This window comes from Gastrolobium bilobum, unplaced genomic scaffold (genome assembly GCF_033153095.1).
Source record: "Gastrolobium bilobum isolate Gb01-03AN ecotype WA unplaced genomic scaffold, APGP_CSIRO_Gbil_v1 utg17466, whole genome shotgun sequence".
NCBI lineage: Eukaryota > Viridiplantae > Streptophyta > Magnoliopsida > Fabales > Fabaceae > Gastrolobium > Gastrolobium bilobum.
The window spans coordinates 166,338-191,286 of NW_026895986.1; the positions used below are offsets into that span (position 1 = coordinate 166,338).

General features: G+C 37.0%; 3 protein-coding genes across 4 annotated transcripts; 1 reads left to right on the forward strand and 2 right to left on the reverse strand.

Annotated features, from left to right (window-relative positions):
* Positions 1-200: 200 nt before the first annotated feature.
* LOC133297136 (calcium permeable stress-gated cation channel 1-like) lies at positions 201-12,873 on the reverse strand. 2 transcript variants are annotated; one of them, XM_061496212.1, is made up of 12 exons: positions 12,587-12,873; positions 11,745-12,088; positions 11,514-11,669; positions 10,913-11,048; positions 10,543-10,644; positions 10,023-10,139; positions 9,856-9,936; positions 9,010-9,350; positions 8,675-8,920; positions 2,404-2,728; positions 1,267-1,500; positions 201-873 (listed from the first exon to the last, which is right to left on the reverse strand). In XM_061496212.1, the coding sequence occupies exons 2-12, from the start codon at positions 12,056-12,058 to the stop codon at positions 595-597; spliced, it is 2,331 nt and encodes a 776-aa protein (XP_061352196.1). In that variant the 5' UTR covers positions 12,059-12,088; positions 12,587-12,873; the 3' UTR covers positions 201-594. The 2 variants fall into 2 exon arrangements, with proteins under 2 accessions (XP_061352196.1, XP_061352197.1); XM_061496213.1 differs by having other exon boundaries at positions 11,745-12,119.
* A 2,727-nt stretch (positions 12,874-15,600) lies between these two features.
* LOC133297141 (RNA demethylase ALKBH9B-like) lies at positions 15,601-18,548 on the reverse strand. The gene is made up of 6 exons (XM_061496223.1): positions 18,371-18,548; positions 17,749-18,135; positions 16,653-16,738; positions 16,207-16,517; positions 15,986-16,057; positions 15,601-15,889 (listed from the first exon to the last, which is right to left on the reverse strand). Exons 1-6 carry the CDS (start codon positions 18,546-18,548, stop codon positions 15,601-15,603), a joined length of 1,323 nt encoding a protein of 440 aa, XP_061352207.1.
* A 2,003-nt stretch (positions 18,549-20,551) lies between these two features.
* On the forward strand, positions 20,552-24,938 carry LOC133297142 (uncharacterized; the record flags this gene model as incomplete). The annotated part of the gene is made up of 7 exons (XM_061496224.1): positions 20,552-20,937; positions 21,037-21,959; positions 22,095-22,629; positions 22,735-23,390; positions 23,588-24,057; positions 24,108-24,369; positions 24,715-24,938. Coding segments are annotated over exons 1-7 (3,456 nt in total), but the record flags the coding sequence as incomplete, so codon positions are not given.
* Positions 24,939-24,949: the final 11 nt, after the last annotated feature.

Sequence of the window (24,949 nt, forward strand, 5' to 3'; positions counted from 1 at the left end):
CATATATTACCAGTAATATTTTACTCACAACCAAACATATACTCAGTAAAATTATTAAATTTACGTCTACCAAACAACTTTTTTATATTATTTCTGATAAATTAGATTTCTTTGTATACTACTAATTATCATGATTTCCGAATACAAAAAAATTTCTCTTGTACCAAAAACACCCTAAGAGTACCAAAGAATAAATGTAACAATACTATCCTTCGACTAAGGATGCCTTTTCCATTTTGTTTCAACATTCACAATGGCAGATAAGGTCAAGCTTAACTCATGTACTATCAGTTTTCAGATAATTTACAATTTTCCCGAGTGTAATATACTACTGCAACTCCTCTATGTGCTTGGTGATACAGATCTTTCAAAAAAAAAAAAAACACCTTTTTATCCTATAAGGAAGAAAAAACAAAAGTATCTTTTATCCTTTAAGGAAGAAAAAACAAAAGTATCTTTTATCCTTGGAATCAAACCCGTGAACAGCTTATCACTGCTCTCGCCCTCTTCATAGCATCGTAATCTCTCTGGATTCTGGAAAAATAATGATGTAAACGTCAAATGCAGAGTGATATCATTACTTGTTCCATTGCTTTAAGGCTCTGGATGATTTCGAATGCTATCAGGCAGAGAAGGAGATGGTGATGCATCACTAATTCTGCTGGGTAATGGTGTATTCCTTCGTGATTGGCGTTTTGTGGGCACAGTTACACTTTCAGTTTCCCACGTTTGGCTGAGTATCTCTTCCTCATCATCATCATAGTCATCCATGCTGTCCTTAAAAACTGGATGAACATAGGCAAACTGAAGATAACCTTTCAAGTTCAGGTTAGGTTCTGTTACTCGTTCTAATGTATCTTTCATCATTGCTTCCTACGTAAAATGTTAGGAAAAACATCATCAAAATTCCACCAAAAAAGGATACTAGAAATGTAGAGTTAAAGGCAGCAGCCGAGCAGACAAATTGTACACCAAGTCCAAATTGATTTTGCCAGAAACTTTTATGGTAAGTTCAAATCAAATCTTTAATTTCAGATTGAAGTGATGATATACTGATGTGCAGTCAATTCATCATAACACTAACATTATTAATATATTTGAACTTTTGTTATGACATACCATTGTACAAGTCATTTAATAGATATGATATGTCAATAATTTTAAGTATATCTAACAATTGAACTGCCAATAATAGAAACAAGGACTCCACCATCAATGCATACAGTTCAAAGGGTTGTTAAGCATTCAAAGGACGAATTGACATACCTGTAAGGGAAATTTAACAAATGCAGGTTCAAAACGGCCTTTGCAGTACCTATGGAACCATATGGTTAGTATTGGGAGCACAATGAGAAATGGAGTCGATGAAGCAGCTTTTTTGGTGGTGAGGAGTCCCATCAGAACTATCTGTGAGATTATCAGTGCAAGCACAATACGGAAATGGACATCAGGCCAGAATGCTGCACCACTCTCATACTCCTGATTATAAACGTTAATGATCTGCATTTGGAAAACAATCGGATGTAGGGCTCTTCATCTTATATAAGCAAAACAAAAAATTAAAAAATTAAAAATAAAAGGGAGGGAGGGGGTTGACATTTAATTGTTATGATGATGAACATATTCTAAGACATCCATACAAAGGAAAAGAGTGTGTACAATTGATGTGTAGAAGAAATAAAAACAAATGGGAAGAGAAGCATTCCCAAGGAAGATATCAGGCACATGTAAGATCGACATTGCATTTTAGGCTGCACTGTTAAAAGCTAAACCAACGCAGAAATGAACAACTAACCTTATGTGACTTTAAAAAGTTTGGTTTTGGACAAAAGCCATGCATTTGTATAAAGAAAATTGATAATTTAGGAACTTCAAAACTCAAACATAAATTATCTTGAGAAATTATAAAAAAAGGAATTCTTGGTAAGAATATTTCAAGTTTAGGAACTTCAACCATTCAAGTGGTTAATCAAGTCATTAAGTGGTTTACTTACAACTGAATCCTCTAATCAAGCTGGAAAACAATCCTTGAGACCCACAAGCTCATAAAGCAAAGAAAGAAAAGGACAGACTTAGTTGAGGGCTTCTTGAACTGTCGAGTTAGACCATGATTAATTGTAGATCAATTGAGTGACTAATTGTTCCTAAACCGAATACTTTTACCAAGAATTCCAGTTTTGTAATTATTCCTATTATCTTTCTACATGAGATTATATCCAGAAACACTTCATAATATTTTTTAAAATACTCATCAATGAATGGAGATCTAACTGTATAAGCCATTATGGTTCTTACTCTGCTGTGTACATTCGTATTGAATGATTAATGGTACCAGAATCAAAAAAATGCATATAAACTTTAATCATCATTGACTTGCACATTTTAAATCTAACATCTCTGTACCTGATGACGGAACACAACATAGGCCAGGCCAAAGAAAACTATTATGAAAGGAAGAACAGCAGGTGTCACTGCAGCATATACTAGACCCAACAAAAAGTACAATTGTATACGAGGCTCTCCAGTGTTAAAACCAATACTCCCAGGATCCATGGCCTCTTCCCTGTCCTTTTCAGTTTTCACCAAGAAGAAATTCTTCAAGTGATAAAAAATCAGTGGTTTCAACATCAAAACCTCTGCAGCTACACTGGCCCATCCATCAACCATTATATAAGTAATGAAGAAACTTGCTTTTAAAGGAATAGCAGTGCCAATTGTTATAGGATATCTGCCAAAAGTATAACAAGAGTGCTTAATTTTATTCGCATGGCTTAAATTTTAGAAAAATTCTTGGATCAATATATGCAAATAAATATCTGGACTTGATTATGAAAAAAAATTTATCCACTAAAAGGAATATGATACAACCCAACCCATGCCTCAGCCCATTGTGTATAAAAGAGACAAACACAGGAGAGTGTGGGCCCCAGCCCAATCTGAGCTAGCTGCTGACTCAGCTATTCTGTTACAACAGAATAGAGACGCACAACAACGCGAGAGGGAGGAGGATTAAAGAACGTGGCTGGGGGTGAGAGAAGATTTATCGAATCAGAAGAATAGAATTGGGAACTTGGGAGAGAATGGAGCCTCTCCAATTGCTCCATGTTATCTTTACTTTTCTGTTATTTCCTTTTATTGTAATCTTCAATTTGGTATGTAATGAGTTGAACAGCTGTGTTGCTCTGTAATTTGTCTTAGAGATTTCCGTTGTTAATTTCTTGAATCAATTGTAGTGTTACTGGTTCTGAACGATATAGACAGAGTTTGCAATATAATTTCCTTATTTCCATCTTGTTTGAGTTGATTGTTGGTTGGTCTGTATCAATTGGTATCAGAGCTCCGATCTAGGAGCTCTGTGGGATGGTTGTTACGAGAAACATGGAGAACCGTATGGAAGTTCTGGAGGAGAGGATGCGTAGGAACGATGCTCAAAATGAGGAGCTGCTTAGACGAACGGAAGCCAGCGAGGGAGGCATTGCTGAAATCATCCGACGGCTGGATGAGATGGCAGAGAGGAGACCAGGTGCGTCACACGAGGAGAATACTCAGAACAGAGGGTTTGGGAGGAGGTTCGGTTCAGTCGCTCCCGTGACTAGGCGCCTTGAAATTCCTTTGTTCAGTGGTGAGGACGCTTATGGGTGGATAAACAAAGTAGAAAGGTATTTCGTCATCAATGGCGTAGCTGAGGAGGATAAGGTGGCGGCTGTAATGGTAACGTTAGAAGATGAAGTGCTTCAATGGTTTTTGTGGTGGGAGATAAACAATCCTAATGCCGATTGGGAATTTTTCCGACGAGAGTTGATGAGTAGGTTTCAGCCGGAAGCTCTGGATAACCCCTATCGAGCGCTCTATACGCTCAAGCAGGTAGGCACAGTGGTGGAGTTCAGGCGTGAGTTTGAGAAGATGATTGGGGCCTTGCGATTTGAAGACGAAGATCTGTTGAAAGGGGCGTGGCTCAACGGCGTTCGAAGTAGCATACGAGAGGAGTTGATGATGAGTCCCACCATTAACCTTACAGACATGATGAAGTTTTCTCTGAAAATAGAGAAGAGGAATGATGCGTGGAAGGAGGAAGGGATAGCCGCTGGAGGACGAACTGGATCGTATGGGTCCAATAGGGGAGTGCAGGGCCAACGAAATTGGGCCAATCCACAAACGAACAAGAGCTGGAGCGGGCCGGGTTCATTAAACCCCACAAGTTCGGGTCGGGTTATGGGCCAGCCCAACTCAACCAATCAAAATTACTCAGCGTCCCAATCCACTAGGGCACCAAACGAAGATCAAAGAACGGCGGCTACGAAGGGGAACCATGGCCAGGTCAATCACAACAGCGACGGTGGACAGGCTGCTGAAAGTCAGGCGAGCAGTAACCGACGACTTTCTCCGGCGGAGGTCAGGGAACGCCAAGCGAAAGGGCTGTGTTTCACATGCAACGAACGCTGGAACCCGAATCACAGATGCCCTTTCAAACACTTACAGATCATGATCGTTGACGACGAAGACAACAACGAAGGACAGGATCCCGTTGGTGATGGAGAAAAACCGACGGAAGAAGATCCCCAAGAACGGAGAGAAGAAACGGCTATGCAACTCTCGATGCAGAGCCTACCAGGGCTCACTTCAAGCCAAACGCTCAAAGCATGGGGGGAGATTCTAGAGTCCAAGGTTATTGTGATGATAGATTGTGGAGCATCGAGCAATTTCATAAGGAAAGGGGTGGCTGAACAGTTAGGGCTACGGGTGACAGAGACACCAACTTACAACGTGGAGGTAGGGGATGGCCATAAGGTGTGCTGCCAAGGAGTGTGTAAGGAAGTAAGTATCAAGCTTCAAGGTACGCTGGTCACTCAGGATCTCTATATATTCGATTTGGGAAGTGCTGATGTGGTCCTCGGGTTAGATTGGCTAACTCAATTAGGGGAGATAAAGGCTAACTTCAAGGAGTTAACCTTGAAATTCGTGCGAGGAGAACAGGAAGTTGTCATCAAAGGAGATCCATCCTTGTCTCATTCTGTTGTTTCTCTGAAGTCGATTGTGAAGGCCCTCCAAGATCAAGGTCAGGGATTTTTCCTGAGATCAGAAAAGGAAATTGAGGGGGATAGTGAAGTTCAGTGGGAGGAGTTGGAAGAGTTGCTAACTGAATATGAGGACATTTTCCAGAAAGCCAGAGGACTTCCACCAAGACGAGAGCAGGACCATGCGATCAACTTGAAGTCAGAAAGTGAGGTACCAAATATTCGCCCCTATAGGTATCCCCATTACCAGAAGTCTGAGATTGAAAATTTGGTGGCTGAGTTACTTGGGGATGGGCTGATTAGACACAGTACCAGTCCTTATTCCAGTCCAATGATCTTGGTAAAGAAGAAGGATGGTAGCTGGAGGGTCTGTGTTGACTACAGGGCATTGAACAAGTTAATTGTTCCTGATAAATTCCCTATACCGGTTGTGGATGAGCTGCTGGATGAGCTAGGGGGTTCCACAATATTTTCTAAGCTCGATTTGAAATCTGGTTTTCACCAGATAAGGATGCGCGAAGAGGACATACCGAAGACAGCATTCAGAACACACCAGGGGCATTACGAATATCTGGTGATGCCCTTTGGCCTGACAAACGCACCTTCGTCGTTTCAGTCCCTCATGAATGAAGTCCTGAGGCCATTTTTGAGACGGTTCGCGTTGGTGTTCTTTGATGATATTATGGTGTACAGTAAGGGAAGGGAGGAACATTTGGAACACCTGCGTTTGGTCTTTGAGTCTCTACGGTCTAATTCCTTGGTGTGCAACAGGAAGAAGTGTAGCTTTGGCAAAGGTCAGATGGAGTATTTGGGTCATGTCATCACAGCTGAGGGGGTGAGGGCTGACCCAAGTAAGGTTCAAGCTATGAAGGGATGGCCAGTACCCAAGGATATAAAAGGGTTGAGAGGATTCTTGGGTCTAACGGGGTATTACCGGAGGTTTGTACAAGATTATGGGAAGGTTGCTAAACCTTTGACCGAGTTGCTTAAAAAAAATGCCTTCAAGTGGACAGATGAAGCAGAAAAGGCCTTTGAGCTCTTGAAGGAGAAAATGAGCACTGTGCCTGTTTTGGCTTTACCAGATTTTGCTAAGCCATTTACTGTAGTAACTGATGCCTCTGGAAGGGGGATTGGGGCTGTCTTGATGCAAGATAATAGGCCATTGCATTTTTGAGCCAAGGGTTTTCCCCTAGAGCACAAGGGAAGTCCATCTACGAAAAAGAACTCATGGCCATAGTCTTCGCAGTGCAAAAATGGAGACATTACCTAATGGGGAGACACTTCGTCATTAAGTCAAATCAGAAGAGTCTGAAGTTCTTAACTGACCAGAAGATTCTAAATGAAGAGCAACAAAAGTGGGCCATCAAGCTACTTGGATACGATTTCGAAATACAGTACTACCCAGGGAAGGAGAATCAGGTTGCTGATGCTCTTTCTAGGCAGATGCAACTGTCTAGTATTACTCGCCTACACTTGCCTACGTTGGATGAGTTCGAGTTGGAGCTGCAGGGGGATGACAGGATGAGGAATATTATGCAGGATCTGCTAGTTGGCAAGGATGTTCACAAGGGGTTTAAGCTACGGGAGGGTAAGTTGTATTACAATGAAAGGTTAGTACTGTCCAAAAACTCCAAGTTCATTTCTGTTTTACTTCATGAGTTCCACGATTCTAGCTTTGGTGGACATTCTGGGTACTTTCGAACATACAAAAGATTAGCTGGTTTGGTTTATTGGGAGGGGATGAAAAAGAGTATCAAGGAATATGTAGCTTCTTGCGTGACTTGTCAACAGAGTAAAGCCCAGAACCTCACCCCAGCTGGTCTTCTGCAACCTTTGCCTATCCCAGATGAAGTGTGGGCTGATATTTCCATGGATTTTATTGGGGGCCTGCCGAAAGCAATGGGGTTTGACACAATTTTGGTGGTGGTTGACCGCCTCACTAAATACGCGCATTTTTTACCCCTAAAACATCCATACACAGCAAGGGAAGTTGCTGAGTTGTTCATAAAGGAAGTGGTAAGGCTCCATGGGTTCCCCACAACGATTGTTTCTGATAGGGACCGAGTCTTTATGAGTTCCTTTTGGACGGATTTGTTTAAAAGTGAAGGTACTAAACTGCATTATAGTACAGCTTATCACCCGCAAACTAATGGTCAAACGGAGGTCGTCAATAGGAGTTTGGAGATATATCTGAGGTGTTTCTGTGGACCCAAGCCCAAACAGTGGCCCAAGTAGATTCCGTGGGCTGAGTTTTGGTACAACACCTCTTACAAGGATACTACCGGAATGACCCCATTTAAGGCCCTCTATGGCAGGGACCCTCCTCACTTGATCCGAGGAACGGAGTCTCTAACTAATGTTGATGCTCTCTCTCAATCCTTGGCTGCCAGAGACAATATCTTGCTGGACTTGAAAAATAATTTAATTCAAGCACAGGATCGCATGAAGACCCATGCCAATCAGCATAGAAGAGATGTTCAATATGCTCCTGGTGATTTAGTTTACCTAAGGTTGCAGCCTTATAGGCTAAAGACTATAGCCAGACGCGTTAATGAGAAGCTTAGTCCTAGGTACTATGGTCCATATGCTGTTTTGGAAAGAATTGGAGAAACTGCCTACAAACTTCAGTTACCCAGGGGTTGTCAGGTTCACCCAGTTTTCCACGTCTCACTGCTCAAGAAAGCTGCAACTCCGGTGGCCAATGCACAACCATTACCATCGGTGTTGTCAGAAGATTGGGAACTGCTGGTCGAACCTGAGAGGTTGGTTAAATGGAGGCTGGCCACTAATGGTGACATGCAGGTCCTTCTCAAATGGTATCACTTACCAGACTTTGAGAATACATGGGAGTCTTTTGATGTCATCAACAAGCAATTTCCTCACTTCCACCTTGAGGACAAGGTGCTTGAATTGGGGGGGAGTATTGATACAACCCAACCCATGCCTCAGCCCATTGTGTATAAAAGAGACAAACACAGGAGAGTGTGGGCCCCAGCCCAATCTGAGCTAGCTGCTGAATCAGCTATTCTGTTACAACAGAATAGAGACGCACAACAACGCGAGAGGGAGGAGGATTAAAGAACGTGGCTGGGGGTGAGAGAAGATTTATCGAATCAGAAGAATAGAATTGGGAACTTGGGAGAGAATGGAGCCTCTCCAATTGCTCCATGTTATCTTTACTTTTCTGTTATTTCCTTTTATTGTAATCTTCAATTTGGTATGTAATGAGTTGAACAGCTGTGCTGCTCTGTAATTTGTCTTAGAGATTTCCGTTGTTAATTTCTTGAATCAATTGTAGTGTTACTGGTTCTGAACGATATAGACATTGCAATATAATTTCCTTATTTCCATCTTGTTTGAGTTGATTGTTGGTTGGTCTGTATCAGAATATTTCACAGTTAACAACATAACACCATGATTATTAAATAGCAAGAGTTTATCCAGAAGTAAGAAACATCTGCCATTTTCACATAATAAGGAGTAATCTAATATGTTGACCACAGACACATGGTTACCAAACTTATATACACAGGCATACTTTATGGTGCATCAGCATACGAAATGCACCCCACAACACAGAAAATATAATTATGCCAATTGAAATTGTAAATGAGTTCCAAAGAAGAATAAAACTGAATTTTTTATATTGAATGACTTACTGGTTTGCTGGTTGGTGAATGAAAGAGTCCAGCTGTTGAAATGCTGTTCCAGTAAGTATATTCCCAAGAAATATATTCACAAAATTGAAAAGATAATATCTAGAAGCTGATCTTCTCTCCAGAGATGATAGAGATACAAAGCCTTCAAATTTAGACATGATCATCAATATTGTTGGCAAAAAGATAAGGAATAGCTTCAACACAATACCAGGCAGAAAACCTTGAATGAATGACTTAATGAAAGGGCTGCACAATTAAGTAAGTTTGAATAAGTAATCTCCAATGATGCAAGTGAAATTATATCTTCAGAGGCCCGATTATGAGATTAGACTTACATACTAACAAGTGGCTTTAGCCCTGGTGCTGCTTTTTGGATTCCATCAAGACTTGCAAGAGTTTGAACAAATGCAATGGGGATCATAAAAAAGAAAGTGAGAAAAAAGAATGCAACAGCTACGATTAACTTCCTGACAGCGAGGGAAACATATGGAAGTGGCAAGTTTCGCCAATATACGTCTCGTGGCTCTGGAGCCCACTCAGTCAACCAAAGTGTAGGATTTCTGGTTTGTTGAGTTTGTGCGCAAATGGCAGCACCCCATCGTGTTTTAAACGAAACAAATGCAGCAGGCCTGATAGACTTGGGATCATTCGTGACATTTTCCCTCTCTACATCTATCTACAAAAGGTGATCAATTTAAATCACTCCGATCATGAAGAGAATTCTTAACAAAAGAAAATGAAGCAATGAAACCACAACATGGCTATTTAAAAAATGACCTATAAAATAATTTCTGCAGATATTGGCCTTAGTGAAATTTAGTGTTAAACGAGTTCATTCAGCATTTCTTGAAGTTCAAAGTAAATTTGGACAAATTCTAGAGAACATTCAGAAAAATCTCCATTTCTATTAAAATGATAAATAAAGAAAAACTGCCACATGAGAAAAAAACTTGAAAGCAGAATAATACTGATGCACATGTGATAAAGTAAAGATACTAAAATGTTTGAGATATCATAGCCTAACATGAATTTTGCAAAATTAAAATCAGATTCCTACATAAGAATAATTTTCAAAAGTATACGAGTGTATCATTAGCATGGAGAATTTCTATTTTAAAAAATTTATTAGCATTTTTAATGTGATAAAAATTATAACAGAAGAAAAAATAGAAGATACTTACTTCTTTTAGTAACTTTTCAATTTCGGAAGTGTGATAATCAATAGCATCAACTTTCTTTCCCCAAAGACCGAGGAATCCTGTCTGGAAAAACATATGAGGGAATGCTCAAGGTAAACCTGGATGGTTATGAAAAACTTTTGAGGGCATATTAATATATATTTAAATACCTTCATTTTGGGTCTTTTTGAAGTTCTTTCAAGTTTATTTTGATAATAAACAAGCCAATTCTTCAACTTCTTCTTCTTGTTAACCAACTTTGCAAGTTTGTTGGCATCATAAACAACCTGAATAAAAGTCATGATAAATAGGCTGACAAATACCATTCTGTCATAGTAATAATACTATCATGTTAAACAATCAACTGATTTGGCTATGCAATAATAATTCTGGTCCATCTTAAAAACAATACTATATTGTGTGTCAAAAGAGAGGAAATAGAAAGGGAAAATTTAATTTTCATTTATTATCTAGTTAATAATGTATAAATGAATTCAACGTGTGCACTTAAATTCAAATCACATAGTGAGATGAGGTAACAAGACATCTTGTGGTCGTAAGATGTCCAAACCTTGTGGTACAAGATAAAACTTGAAAAATAGAAACCACCCAACGCATAATATCAAAGTCAATGAGATAATCAATTTATGTTTCAAACTAGCACTGCAAGTGTACACAGGAGGAACCAACCTGGTGAGTAAGATAGTGATCTGGATGATTGACCAAAAAGAAGTGCTCCACAAGCTCACTTACAGATTCATCAGGGTCTGGTGGAATGTTTCTAACAAGCACCTGAGAATAGTACCTTTTCTATAAGCAAAATATGCATGATGGCTAGTCATAAGTGTATGAGAATTCAGTCTATAGACCCGAAATTGTCAAGTATAAAGATGCATAAGGATTGGAGACCTCTGTTGTAATAAAACAAAATGCAGCAAACTATTCAATCTACAATTGAGATTTACCAAGACAAATGACAAAGTAGAAAGTATTATTCCTTACAGAAAGTATTACAGAAAATAATTCCTTACAAAAATGAAGGATGAAAAATCAAATTTACCGTAAATTGATCAGGACGGCGTCTTTCTTCTGCAAGAAATTGCAGTCTCATTGATTCAACTTTCTCATACTCCTTTAGCAACACATAGCAAGTCCAAAAGGTAAATGCATAAGCCATTACTATGTGCCCCCAAAACCTGAGGAAGTGCACAATATTTTAGTAAAACACAGGATTTAGTAACAATTAAGAAGAGAATATCCTCTATTATAATTTAGATGATCAGATAGTACATAGTAATATGCCCCACAGCAGTAACTCTATAACTTTAATATGTGAGTTGATGCATAGAAAACAGAATAAGTAACAACTCAAATAGAGTGTGGAGAACTAAGTGATGTTGTTTAAGACCTAAAGATAAAGATTCTGGTGGGAAGAAAAGATAATTTAGATATCATGGAAGCCACAGGATATACAAAGCAATTGAGGTATGCACTGTAGCTTAAGGTTGAACCTAGTTAAACACTAAACCCAAAGCAAGATAGTTAAACCATACTAGGCCAAGTATACATTTGACATGGAGGCAGTTTGAATTTGAAAAGACTTTACTGAAAACCATAAAGATGGGATAGCAGAATTGCAAACTGAATGCTGGATTTGAAACCTTTCGGATCGACTATGGACATTTGAAACTGAGAGTTTATCAATGTCACTGGAAGTTATGTTAGTTATCTTGGCTCCTTCTAAACCAGTACTTGTCCAATTGACAGGAACCAACACAGTCCAAGCCAGGAACGCTATAGGAACAAAGATTTTAAGCCTGCAAATTAAAAACAGAAAACATCAGAACTACATTTATGATTTACTGAAGTGGTATTCACTCAATGCTGCATACCCTATCAAGTAAATCCGCAAGTAAATAGCAGAGTCCAATCCAGCATGGTCAATAAGCTCAGGTTCAGGCATTCTAAGTGCTTCTGGCATCCAATTCAAAAACCCAAGATATGATCTCCAGTCTAAATTGATGAACTTGCGCACAAATGCTCCTCCATGTACAGGATCTGTTCTTAAACCCTTCAGATACCATTTTGGGAAGTATACCCGATCATTGAAAGGTTGAAGCCTCAAAATAGCAAATGCCACAAAGAAAATAAATGCACTGAAAATGTTAATGGCAGCTGCAACCCCAACATCTTGCAGCGTAGCCATTTGTTTTCTGTCGAAAGAATTCACGCCTTCCTGTGAAGTAATCAAAAGAAACGAACATTGACTAAAGAGGGTTAGTTTCATGCAAAACACATTTGAACCAAACTCTTGGTGAAAATACTAGTTCCACTAGGTCATGCCTTTCCAATAAGATTTTTATATTATATTTCAATTCCATTAAATGAGAGAAAAACAAACATAAGCAGTTATCAATTTCTACATAATCTACACTTGAAATAAGAGTTTTTTTTTTTTTTTTCCTTTCATAATATTTTAAAAAATGATTAATTCCTCATTTCTCATCTTTTTGCAACCTAGAGTTGAAGAAACTGCAGCAGATCATGATCCCACAGAGCATGATCAGGTAAAGACCCAAAAGGAACCAAATTTATCAAGTCGAGTATCTCTTCAAATCATTCTCACTCAATCTTGACAAACACAAAAAGTTTCAATCTTACTTTAGCTTTACATAGAAATAATAATGAAGTTCAGATCCATGATCAGAAAACAGCTTAAGATTGAGTTACTCACAGACACAATTCCCAAGTTCAAGAGAAGCAGAGGTGAAGATGCAAAGTTGAATATGAAAGGGTGTTTTGAGTTTTGATATCTTCAAAACCAAACAAAGGAACAAGATTCCGCAACCTTTTTTTTTGCAGTACAACACAAGCCACTGTGTCAGTTCCTTTTGCTCATTGAGTTCAGAAACAGGAAACCACGAAAATAATAACAACCTTCAGATTTTACAGTAGTCAGTGTCACAGAAAGAACAACATGAAACAGAAGACAGTGAGTCCTAACGTGAATAGTGATGTTTGAGCATCCAGAGCTTTCTTTAAAAATCTCGAGGTTAATCGTAGCTTTATAATGGCATGTCGGGTTCTGTTAAAAAAAGTTCATGAGAACTAAGATTTAATAGACAAATTGGAAATATATCATAAATGGTTTTTATGAATTTGTGCACGTGTAATGTAACCTTTGATGATAGAGAATTCTGTAAAAATAAATGAATTAAATATATGAGATTGAGATGTTGTTATTAAAAAATTGTGATTCAAAATAACTAGTTAATAAAAAATAAAATAAAATAAAATAAAATCTCGTGTAAGAAGGATGAGGTGGCGAAAAGTAAAGCGTGTGACTCAAACTCAACTGCGTTTCCGTGTGGATAATGCGTTGTTTTTGCGTCGGGATGGGGCACGTGGAGAACCCCACGCCTTATCACCGCACCACTCGACCGACCCGCTTGGTATTTTGCTTTTGTTTTTCTAATGTAAGTAAACGTGAATGTCCAAAACTTGACAAAGTAAAGCCGCTAATAGTCGGAGGTTTGAGGAGTTTATACGAGGTTATAGATTTGGAACACTCATCAAAACGTCATTTTTTCAAAAAAAAAAAATTCTTCAAATATTATGTGAATAATAACTTTTTACTAGACTGTCATATAAACATAATTCGCTACGACACGTGACACACTTTTGCAGAAAAAAGCTAACGTGTCATAATTCGCTATCACTGGTAATGAATTTGTTTGCAATATGATCACGTATCACAAAATCATTGGCCACGAAATTCGCTACCCGTGGTAGCGAATTATGACACGTGGCAGTCTAATAAAAAATACTGTTCGCGTGACATTTGGATAAATTTTTTTGATAAAACATGATATTTTGGTCACAAATCCTATAGATTTCCATTGTATTGATAAAAAAAATTAACAAAGTAGGACGCGTGCCCAAATTTTGTTTCTATTCAATGAATTAAAAAAATTTACATGTGAGTTATTAGTTTAGTAGCGATCTAATTAGATCTTAAAATTTAATACATTCAAATAATAGTGGGGTTCGATTTTTAAGAATCACAAAAGGTGAAAAGACTCAAATTCGTTTAGTTACAATTTCGAAATACTCGTTGATGTATAAAATATAAAATAAAATTATATTTCTCTATCTGTACGAATACAATGACGATGACTAAATTTATGTAATTGGTGATGAAACATGGGTTGGGTCACCCTGCCCCACTTTCAACATGTGTTCTTACTAGATGCAGACTAGGCCCTAACCCAATAATCTCATGGGCTTCAAGAGAACACAGAGACTAAGACTGTATAAGGACTTGATACTGTTGCTACTAAAGAACTTTGATGGATTAAAAGGTTCCCCACTTGTTCAATGTGACAATGTTGGACTGTGTTGGACCGAGATAGGGTTTTGATGCATATTAAAATATGTTTATTTAGTGAAGATATTAAGAATTATAGAATTTAGCTTGATGATCCTTGATTAAAATTTCAAAATTGTCAATATGACCAACTGAAAGCAATTTAAATCATACAAACTTGCTTACCCAAAAAAAAAAATCTTACAAACTTGATCAAGAGTATCAGTAGAAAGCAAAAGAATTTTGATAAAGGCTTCTGATTTTTGTAGTCAAAGAGAGAGAGATTGATTTGGAAAGTTAGCTTTGTTCACTATTGCAATTTGCAACCAATTGAAACTAGGGGTGTGTAAAATAGTCAAAAAAATTGAACTGAACCATGAACCGAACCGAACCGAACCGCCTTTAAAATAACCAGTTTTTAAAAACCAGTTCATGAACTGAACCGATTTTTAAAGAACCAGTTCATGAACCGAACCAAGAATCAAACCATTTTGAACCGAACTGAACTGTTTTCAAACCGAGCCAAATTGATTTTTATAACTTTATTTCTTAAATTTTTAAATTTTTTTTCTTTTCAAAATAGGGTTGACTCGAACGGTTCCGAACCGAACCGAACCATTTCTGAACCACTTCCGATACTGAGATGTATTCATAGATCTCACCCCGTGTTGTGGGGACTCCCTTTCAGGTAAAGATGCTGCAGGTGCCTTTGGTAGCAAGTGGCCATACTTGGACTAGTTACTACATGAGGATTTTGCATCATTTTGGGTTATGCATGCCATTTTGTAGTTCCTATGTATAGGATTTATATTTGAAAGCCATTTGTTATATGTATGTCATGCTTTATTTTGATGAACTTAGCCTCTGCTCACCTCCTTTGGTGTCTCTTTTGTTGATGGGAGCCAAGGAATTAATCATAGTGTTTTGTAGCTAAGTCTCATGGTTTTGTATTAAAGACATTTAGAGATTGTGTAATATTGTGATTATTGTATACATATATGATGGAATTAAAGACATTTAGAGATTGTGTAATATTGTGATTATTGTATACATATATGATGGAAGGGCATGGATGCTTATTATTATTATTATTTACCTTTTACATTCTGCATCGTAAACATTATTCTAGCATGCATAAGAGTGCTTACTAGGTATTTTTCCCATTAATACTTCAAATTTTTTGTGGAGAATCTCAAGAGAAAATGATAAAACACAAAGCAAACCAATCTATCTATCTATCTATATCTATATTAAAGAAAAACTATTCTTTGGCAATTTTGCTGATATGTCACTTTGTCATGAATCCTCCACTTTGACAATTTGTATACAATAAGAAAAAAAAAATAGGTGCCCTGGCTTGGATGCTAATAACACAGCATCTGTCAACTACCGAGCTTTACCTTACTCCACCTATTTGCAGGCCTTTGTGAACTTTGAGCCAACTGCCGAGGCTCCAAGAATCTATCACTTCTAGTTGCATAACCCATAGCATCAGTCCTTCCACCTCTCCTGTCTTTATGCCTCTTCATATGACGATTTGGTCTTGGTCCACTTGACTTCATTTCCTTGTCAACTTCATAGACCAATGGTTGGATACCCTGAAGATCAGGCTCTGGAACATACCCAAAAGGCCGCTTGGATGGATCCATTCTTCTAAATGTTATTGATATCCTAATAAAAGTTTTAACAAAAAAAAAATATGGATCAATAATAAGTCATTGGTGTCAAAGCCACGGATAGAAGAATATCATAATAGTAAATAAATACCTTCTCATAGGAACTGCAGGTACACAGTGTTTGGCTACATCAGCTCCATTTCCATTTAAGACAAGTACAGATCTACACAAAAAGGACAAACTATAAGATTCTGAATCCTCCAATGATAGAGGCAGATTGATGAAGATTTTAATCTAACTCAGTCTAAAGTCATGAGCAAAAGTTGAAAAACTAAACAGAGTCTAGTGGATAAATCCAGATAAAATACTTACCCGAGAGGTAGGGGAATAGTAAAGGAACCATCAAATTCACCACGGCCCACAATCTTCATGTTTGATCCAAAAACTATATTGCACTCACTAAGAAATGAGATAGTGCAAAATGGTCGAAGAAAATCATGACTATCTATATGTGGAGGTATACAGTCCCCTTCTTCATAGATATTCACAATGCAACTGTCTGGCACACAAGTAGGAGGGAGCACATGCCACTTAATGAGGCGTCGGATGATGACCTTAAATAGATCGGGTATGGGGTCCACCATTACACGCGGAAGAATACCGGGTGGGTTACCATCTCTATCCTGTAAGCAGAAAATTACATTTTAAGAGTTTCATCCCTTAACAAACTCATCAGCAATTATATTGCACCACCAAGCATTAAAGTTAACTTGTTTCCAAATAAAGAAATGAAAAGTCAGCATGAAAGATGCACTAACCACTGCATAATTGTAACAACAACCGAATTGGATAGTCTCACGCCCCTTGCCTCTCATCCATTTTTGAGGAGCCGTGAATGTCCGATCTGAAAAAGTTAAGAATTAACATCATATAGCCCCTCAGAAGTAGCAGCAAACAACACATTTACCAAACTATCAACACGATATAGTCAATTGGGAAAATACAGAATGTTTTTAATGTTTTCATTATCTTATGATGCATAGTTAGCATATCTGCATATGCATAGGCCCAACGGATGTCAAGTCTGAGCCCCACCAAGTTTATTCCTAAAGGAGAATAATTCTTTATTAGTTCCAAAGTCATGGCCTCACTAAGTTTTGGTCAGCCCTCAAAATTCTGGAAAGACATGAAAGTTACAGCTACATAAATTTGTTACTTCCCATGGCTAGTGTAGTCAAAGGCATCAAAAGACACTGAGGCGAGGCACTAGAAGGGGTCAGAGTGCCTCTGGCTGGTTGAGGCACTGCCTCTTGATTGAGGCACATGCATGCCTTTTTGATTGAGGCGAGGCACACTTTTAGCACCTCATAACTGTAAGAAACCCAAAAAAGCATAGCCACCTAACTTACAATTATGATGCAGAAGGGATAAAATCATAATTATCAATCTCTGATTGTGTAGCAGCCAACCCCAAAACCTCTAGCAGTATAGCCTCTATAGTGAAGTCCACATTACTTAAAATAGTGAAACATTATAATATTTTCTTATTTTTCCTAATGTTAACAACCTTTCTTCAATAAGAGTTTTTTTTTTTGGCACATCCTTCCTCATAGAGTTAAAAACCTCTACAGCCTTAAGGGCGCTTAAGGAACACTATAAATAATCTATTGATTTTATATTAAATTTGCAGCACAAGAAGCCAGACTGAGTGATTACAATTTTGGACATACATCACATCAGGTGTAGTTTATTTTCTTCTTTCTCGAATGGAAATTCAGAGAACAGCAATAGCAAAACAAGGAATGGTTTCAATCAAAGGTCAATTCAATTCATGCATCATTAGACAATTACAAAATACATAATAAAAAAATACATAAAAAAATAACCTAGAAGTGAAGGGCTCAAATCACAAACCTCTCAATTCTCCCTTTCTCCCCATCTCCTGTAGTGAAGCAACGTAACTGACGATCCTCTTCTGTTCAGCAGCACTGAAAATACCCATGTGGAGTTCCAGTCCTTCGAGGATGTTAACGAGCTTCTCATGAACCCTCTCAAAACATATGAAATCCTTCTTACGCCTCACGTTCATAAACCTAATGTACTCCCTCTGCTCCCTAGGCAATGTAGGCTTCTCAGCAACAACTTGGATTACTTCTGAAGAATTTGAATTTGAATTTGAAGCATCCACCACAACATTAAATTTTTTATTCTTTTGTTCATGAACTACTTCATCGAAATCATCATCTTCCTGCGCCATATCAGCCCAAGACATTCGAGGAGTCTCGAAATTCGAATTCGCCTCTGCCCCATCATTCCAACTACCAAGAGAATGCGCGTCATAGTTATCTTCAACGCCGTCACTCATCTCCTGTGGTTGCACGTTCGAAACATGACCTAGGCTTTGAGACTCTGCACATGCAAATGCAACGAAACAGTGTGAAATTAATTTCGATGGGTGAAATCCAAGAAAATCAAGAACCAGTTAAAAAAATCAAAAATTTCAAAAGAATTACAAGTTTTTGGGGGTTGATGTTACCTGGGTGAGGGTCGATGGAGCGGATCCGATCGGAGAGCGATTGGGCGCAGTTGGTGCAGAGATCTCGGGAAAGGTAGGGAAGCCATGTACCCAAAAACTCAGAAGCAATACGGTGTTCAGAAGGGTTGTAATTCAGGAGGAAGGGATCTTTGTTGGTAGCGTGAGTTTGGTCCACCATGGCGTTGCGTTAAGGCGACGCGACTCGATTTGCGCTACACGGATTAGAACTTAGAAGAGGCACTCGGTTCTTATATAATTAATTATAATTAACTAAAAGTAAAAATTATAAAATAACAACAAATCTAAATCTAAATAGAAAATCAAATCTAAATAGAAAATCAAATCTTCTATACAAAATAACAACAATTCATCTAAATGCAAACAAATAATAAGGAACATGTCTAGCAATGTTATCAAAATCGCGATTTGAATCGTTGAATCGTATGATCCTACGATCTTTTGACCAAAAACGAGTTGAATCGCAAGCAAGATCGGTGTGGAGCAGGACTGTGTGGGATCGTAGAGGAAGATCGTAATCGCACGATCCCACCGTTTCAGAGATTCTGAAGAAAAAAAACACTGAAATTTACCTTGTTGACGAGCGTTGTAGGGACCAACACACAAATCCCAGATTTCACCGACCTAAAGAAACAATTTACAATATCAAAAAAAAAAAAAACAATTTACAGTTTCATTTAATATTCACCATTTCTGATTTCGCAAATGAAGAAGAAGAATAAGAAGCAAGCTATAATAAATGACGTTACTGTTCCGATGCGAATGATACACTCAACGGTGAGGGAGGATCATGGAACGATATGCAGGTCTTCTTCCATCTTTTTTGTTGCGGCGTAGCAGTAACGCATTAGAGACACAACATTTACAAAACTGAGTCTCTTTTGTTGGGCTTCGGCCCAGATCGAAATATTGATGTTGTAATATTCTGTGATTATAGTTTTCAAATATATGTATATATATATATATATATATATATATATATATATATATATATATATATATATATATATATATTCTGTGATTATTATCTTAATCTATCATTAAGTTTTTTATTTTTATTTTATTTTTGATACATATCATTGTAAGATTAAATGTAATAATTTCTACTGATATCAATGAATTATAACACATATGTTTACGTGCACATGATATAATCTTTTTCCCAAAAACTTATATATAACGTTCAATAAATATATCTTAATCTTAATATTATTAAAAAAAATTATAATGAAAGTATGACTTTTATGTTTATTATTATTATTATAACAGTTCAATTTTGATAAATATTGTAATATATTTTTAAATATATATATTTATTTAAATATATTTTATATCTTAAATAGTGTCGATCTTACGATCCGTGTCGATCTTACGATTTACGATTTTTTTACCCCCTTTCGATCTTAGATAAGATCTCGATTTTAACAACCTTGATGTCTAGTATAGTTTTTTTTGTGTTTTACCTTTTTTTTTTATTTTTTATCCTGTATATTTTTTTTCTGCTTTATTGTAATCAGTTATGGTATTTATTCTCACTTCTATCTTATATTATAAAGTCTTATATTATAAAGGAATTCCATTCTGTGGAAACCTTGCTGACGTGTCGCACTGTGGTTCAATTTCACCAATGTGTCCACACTACAACATTTAAAAAAGTTTCCTTTAATGGTAAATCGGTGAATATAATAAATACAAAAAAGAATTATATTTTCAATTGACAGGATTTGTTACTTTAAATCAATGGTCAAGATTGCTTATTCATTGATTTATAACTACTAAATCACTCTTTGTCGTCATCTTTGTTTTTTAAATAATTGATGTTGATCATGTAATCTAATCGTTTTTTTAACCTTTATTCAGTTTAATTCAAATCTTTACGTTTTTTGAAAAAAAAAACAGGATATTCATTGTTATTAAAACAAATGACTATTTTATTCCATGAAATGACTCTTAAAAAACGGGATATAAACAATTTCAATGTGCCAAACACGTTTTATATCAATGGAGGTCTTAATTATAATTTCAAATTATATATTTGCTATTACAAATAAAAAACTTCCTGTCTGACAACCAAGCTTATTTCAATCTAAAAATATTTGTATATGTTTAGATTATTGGGACGCAGGGGATCCTACTTTTGTTTGCGAGCATTGTGGAGCACAAATGTGGTATGCAGAAAGAACTAATAGGGATCGTAACCCAAGTATGCCGCAATTTGGATTGTGCTGTGTCAATGGAAAAGTTCAACTTCCTTTGTTAAAAATTGCTCCGGATACATTGCTTCAATTGCATGCTAATTTCAATATGACGAGCCGCCATTTTTTGCGAAATATTAGAGCGTACAATATGATTTTTTCCTTCACCTTCTTTGGAGAAAAAGTGGATGGATCAGTAAATCAAGGTTCTGGCTTTTACTGTTTTAGAGTTGGGGGGAGAGTTCATCATTTAATTGGCAGTCTTCTTCCTGCTGATAGTCAGTCTCCAAAATTTGCTCAACTTTATATTTACGACACTGAGCATGAAGTGGACAACAGACTTGGTTGTCTAAGGTATATTTTTTTTTGACCCAATTCTCATGTTTCATATGTGGAGTATCTTTTTATGTTGACTAATATGAATGACAATTTTTTTATTTATTAAATTTGCAGTTCCACCAGTACTGAAGATATGCTTGATCCTGAAATTATCCGATTATTGAAGGAGATGTTCGATAAGCACAACAGTATAGCTCAGTCTTTCAGGTACGCTAGAGACTGTTATAAGGAAGATGACTTTAATGGTGTAAAGTTGAGGCTTATTCGAAGGCGTGGTAGTGATGGAAGAGTTTATAAACTTCTGACAGCATCCGAAGTGGCAGCTTTGATTGTTGGAGATATAGACAGTGCTATGGGCGATAGGGATATCATTATTGAAACACAAGATAGAGTATTGCAGCGCATCGATGTGAAGCATCCATTATATCTTGGCTTGCAGTATCCATTGTTATTTCCATACGGTGAAGACGGTTATCGTGATGATGTCCAGCGTACTGTATCCAGTGGTAGGAAAAATGCAAGAGCCATGATCAGCATGAAGGAATTTTTTTCGTTTAGACTTCAGATGCGATCTGGAGAATCAGAAATTCTACATCGATCAAGGAAACTTTTCCAACAATTTCTGGTTGATGCATACACTATGATTGAGTTTGAACGGCTTAATTTCATTCGATATAACCAGAGTCATCTAAGAGCTGAGTTGTACAAAAATATAAAACATTCATTAGATAGCGGTGAAGATGCAGCACTGAGCACTGGAAAACGTATCATTATACCTTCTTCATTCACAGGCGGACCTAGATATATGGCTGAAAATTGTAAAGATGCTTTCGTAATTTGCCGTTGGGCTGGATATCCTCATCTTTTTATAACAATTACCTGCAATCCTAAGTGGCCAGAAATCACACGATTTGTTAGGGCCAGACAGCTGAACCCTGAAGATCGGCCTGATATTCTATGCAGAGTCTTCAAGTTCAAATTGGACCAGTTGCTACATGATTTAAAAAAGGAAAATATTCTTGGCAGAGTCATTGCATGTAAGTATATTATAAACTTGATACTCTTTTTGTTAACTGGATTTTATACAAAAAATTTTACGTCATGCATTGAATCTTTATATAACGTTGTTGTATTCTTATTATTACTTATGTTATATTCTTTGAATGTAACAGATGTTTGTACAATCGAATTCCAAAAGCGCGGACTACCTCATGCTCATATTCTTCTATTCTTGAACCCTTCAAGCAAAGCTGAAAGTGCTCTTGATATTGATAAATTGATTTCAGCGGAGATACCTGACAAGGAAACGAATCCTACGCTGTTTATGGCTGTCACGAGTTACATGATACATGGTCCATGTGGTCCTGAAAATTACAAATCTCCTTGCATGAAGGACGGACGGTGTTCAAAAATTTTTCCAAAAAACTTCTGCTCCCGTACTTTGATTGACGATGATGGATTTCCTCATTATAAGAGAAGAAATGATGGGAGAGTTGTGAACAAAAATGGTGTTGAACTTGATAATCGTTATGTTGTGCCCTATAATGCACACCTTCTTTTAAAGTACCAGGCTCATATCAACGTTGAATATACTTGCCAGAGAAGTGCCATTAAATATCTTTTTAAATACATCCACAAAGGGAATGACAGAGTGGCAACTGCCATAAATCATTCGGACGATGAAATAAAAATGTTTTATGACTGCAGGTACTAAAAATAATCTCCATTGTGTTTTTCTTTCCTACAAAATTGGCACAATTTTTTTGAGAAATTATTAACTTAAATGTTCACCGATTTATTTATTTATGATAGGTATATCTCCGCATGTGAAGCAGCTTGGAGAATATTTGGATTTGACATTCATTCAAGATATCCCCCTGTTCAGATATTGTCATTTCACTTGCCTAATGAAAAGAACATTATTTTCAGTGATAATGATTCGTTGTATGATGTAAAGACAAGGGCGGAGTCTAGACTGTCAATTTTTGAGTTTTGGATGGATGCAAATAAAAAATATCCAGAAGGTAGGCATCTAACTTATGGAGAGTACCCGACTGAATTTGTTTTCAAAGAAAAAACACATGAATGGAATCCGAGAAAAAAAGGATTTTCCATTGGAAGGATAAATCGTTTTTCTGCCAATAATGGAGAAGATTCATATCTTCGCACCTTGCTTAATTTTCAAAGAGGTTGCACCAGTTATGAAGATCTTAGAACGATCAATGGCGTGGTTTTTCCTACATTTAAGGATGCGTGCTATTCTTTAGGACTTCTGGATGATGACAATGAGTACATTGATGCAATTAAGGAGGCAAGTTCATGGGGATCTGCTGCTTATCTTAGATGCATGTTTGCTCTGTTGTTATTTGCCAACTCAATGAACAGACCTGAAAAAGTTTGGGAAGAGTGTTTGAAATTTTTATCCGACGACGTTGTTTATCGGCATAGGAAAATAATAGGACGTCAAGGTACGTGTTATAATAATATTTCATACAATTTTTTTTTTGTTTAACCGAAATCAGCATATGCTGCCTTAGTACTTATTAGCTTTTTTTGCCCGTATTCAGCAAATGTTGATAAATTATTCGCTCTCTTTTCTTTCTTTGATTACTTTATCTTTGTTAATTTTTAAATTTTTTTTCCTTTGAATTTTATGCTTTGTCAGATGCAATTCTTACAGAAGAGTCTATAAAAAACATAACTCTTGAAGAAATTGATAAGGTACTGCAGAGCAATGGGAAATGCCTCTCTGATTATCCGTCAATGCCACACATCAATAGTGAAACTTTGCTTGATATGAAAAATCGATTAGTGTTGGATGAATTAATGCATGATAGATTTGCTTTGGAAGAGGAGCATAAAAGACTAATTAATTCCCTCACTGATGAGCAGAAAGCTGTTTATGATAAAATTGTTTCAGCAGTTACGTCAGGTAATAGAGGGTTATTTTTCCTATACGGGTTCGGTGGTATAGGAAAAGCATTTATTTGGAATACTCTTTCAGCATCTATTAGATCAAAAGCTGGAATCGTACTTAATGTTGCTTCTAGCGGAATTGCTTCCCTTCTGCTTCCTGGAGGACGAACAGCGCATTCTAGATTTCGTATTCCTATTCAAATCATGAAGATTCAACGTGTAATATAAGGCCGAAATCTACTATAACTGAGTTGCTGTCAAAAACAAAGTTAATCATTTGGGATGAAGCTCCAATGGTACATAGATTTTGCTTTGAGGCTCTGGATAGGACACTGAGAGATGTTCTTAGAATTTCTGATACAAGCTGTGTTGATATGCCATTTGGTGGAAAAGTTGTTGTTCTAGGAGGTGACTTTCGGAAAATATTACCTGTCATTCCTCATGGTAGCAGACAAGATATAGTTCATGCAACCATCAATTCTTCTCATCTATGGTCCCATTGTCATTTATTAACTTTGACCAAGAACATGCGTCTTAATTCTGGAAGTAGCGCTCACAATTTAGAGGAAATAAAATAATTTTCTGAGTGGCTACTTAAAGTTGGGGATGGTAATCTTAGAGATGATGTTGATGGAGAATCTATTATAACAATTCCAGATGAATTGTTGATTAGAGAATCGGAAGATCCGCTGTCGGATATGGTTAATTTTGTTTATCCGAATCTCTTGGATAATATTTTGGATCAGACCTTCTTTAAAGAACGTGCTATTCTAACTCCTAAATTGTCCGATGTTGCTATGCTAAACGAGCACCTAATGTCTATGATTCTTGGTGAAGAAAGGACTTTTTTGAGTTCGGATAAAATTCTTAAGCAAGGTGGGACTTCCTCTGTTGAGGATGATGAAATCACCCCTGAGATCTTAAATACGTTATCATGCTCAGGGATTCCTGATAATAAATTAATCTTGAAAGTTAAAGTTCCAGTAATGCTATTAAGAAATATTGATCAGTCGAGAGGTTTATGCAATGGCACGAGATTGCTTATTACAAAATTAGGGAATCATGTTGTTGAGGTAATTGTACTTACAGGAAGCAATATAGGGGAAACTGT